The sequence below is a fragment of the Merops nubicus genome, unplaced genomic scaffold, assembly GCF_000691845.1.
Source record: "Merops nubicus isolate BGI_N331 unplaced genomic scaffold, ASM69184v1 scaffold38747, whole genome shotgun sequence".
NCBI classification, from domain to species: Eukaryota; Metazoa; Chordata; class Aves; order Coraciiformes; family Meropidae; genus Merops; species Merops nubicus.
The window spans coordinates 4,621-5,689 of NW_008622953.1; the positions used below are offsets into that span (position 1 = coordinate 4,621).

Genomic DNA, 1,069 nt, shown 5'->3' on the forward strand with positions numbered 1-1,069 from the left:
TCAGCAGTCTCTGGAGTGCTCTCGAGGGGTTTGGTGCCCACACACTGCTCAATCGAGGCCTTGAGTTCCATTATCACTGGTAACAGGGGAGTGCGGCTGGGGCGGGGTGACACTTCCCTTCTCCCAGCCCCACCATGCCAAAGCCAGCTGGAAGAACCAATCTCCAGGTCTCCAGGTCATATTGGCACATATGACCTTCACTGATCAGGTACCCTGAGCCCTCCTCTGCTCACACCTCAAAGTTAAGTCAGCAAGGAATCAACCACGACCTGCTTCAACTCAGGACAGGGAACAGCAGAGGCCTTAGTCATGACTCAGCCACACAGGACTCATCCAACTCTCCTCCGGCACATGCCACACCTTCAGCTCTTCTCCTCCCCTCTGACAGCATGTTTTCAAACCTGTGTCACACATTGCCACAGGCACCAAGAGCATTTCAAGCCTGACAGAGCAGAGTCAAGGACTGAGAGGGGTGGTGATGCTCACAGGCAGGCTGTGTTGCCAGGTCCTGGCTTGCTCCATCATAGAGGAGAGCAGGAAACAGCATCCAGGCCAGGACACAAAACAGGAGAGACTCTCACTTCTCACAGCTGAGCCCCAGGACCCCACCACCCAACCTGGGCTGCTGAGCACCATCCCATCATTGCCACTGGGGAGACTCAGGTCCCAAAGCAGAGCTAGACAGAGAACTCTTGGACTCACATCAGGGTGCTGGGAAGAGGTCCACGAAAGGATCCCTGGCTTCTGAGAGTCTTTCCCCAACCCATCCTACAACAGGCCACTTCCAGGGGTTCTCTTACCTTGGTAGAACTGAGTGTTTCCCAGAAAGAGGGTGCTGTTGAGGATGGCCAGGGCCCAGCAGAGGGGCATCAGGTAGAGGATGCAGACAGAGCCCAGCAGCGCCCCATAAAACCTGGGAAGGAGCAGCAGGACACTGCGGTCAACACACATCAACTGACACAAGAGCAGAAACCCCGCTCCTTCACCTGGCCCTCCACCTGCCCTCTTCAAGTACCAAACACACCTCCGCAGGCCTGCCCAGGCCTCTCCCCCCGCTGGGCCCACCGCA

At 56.9% G+C, this 1,069-nt stretch overlaps 1 protein-coding gene across 1 annotated transcript in view; it reads right to left on the bottom strand.

Annotated features, from left to right (window-relative positions):
• The window catches only part of ZFYVE27 (zinc finger, FYVE domain containing 27), a gene marked incomplete at its 5' end in the record, with an annotated part of 3,134 nt that extends 2,221 nt beyond the window's left edge, over positions 1 to 913 (bottom strand). The window contains 2 exons of the mRNA XM_008944952.1: positions 42 to 76; positions 801 to 913. Coding sequence (XP_008943200.1) covers positions 42 to 76; positions 801 to 913 — 148 coding nt within the window. The remainder of the gene's footprint in view (positions 1 to 41; positions 77 to 800) is intronic.
• Between the last annotated feature and the right edge of the window lie 156 nt (positions 914 to 1,069).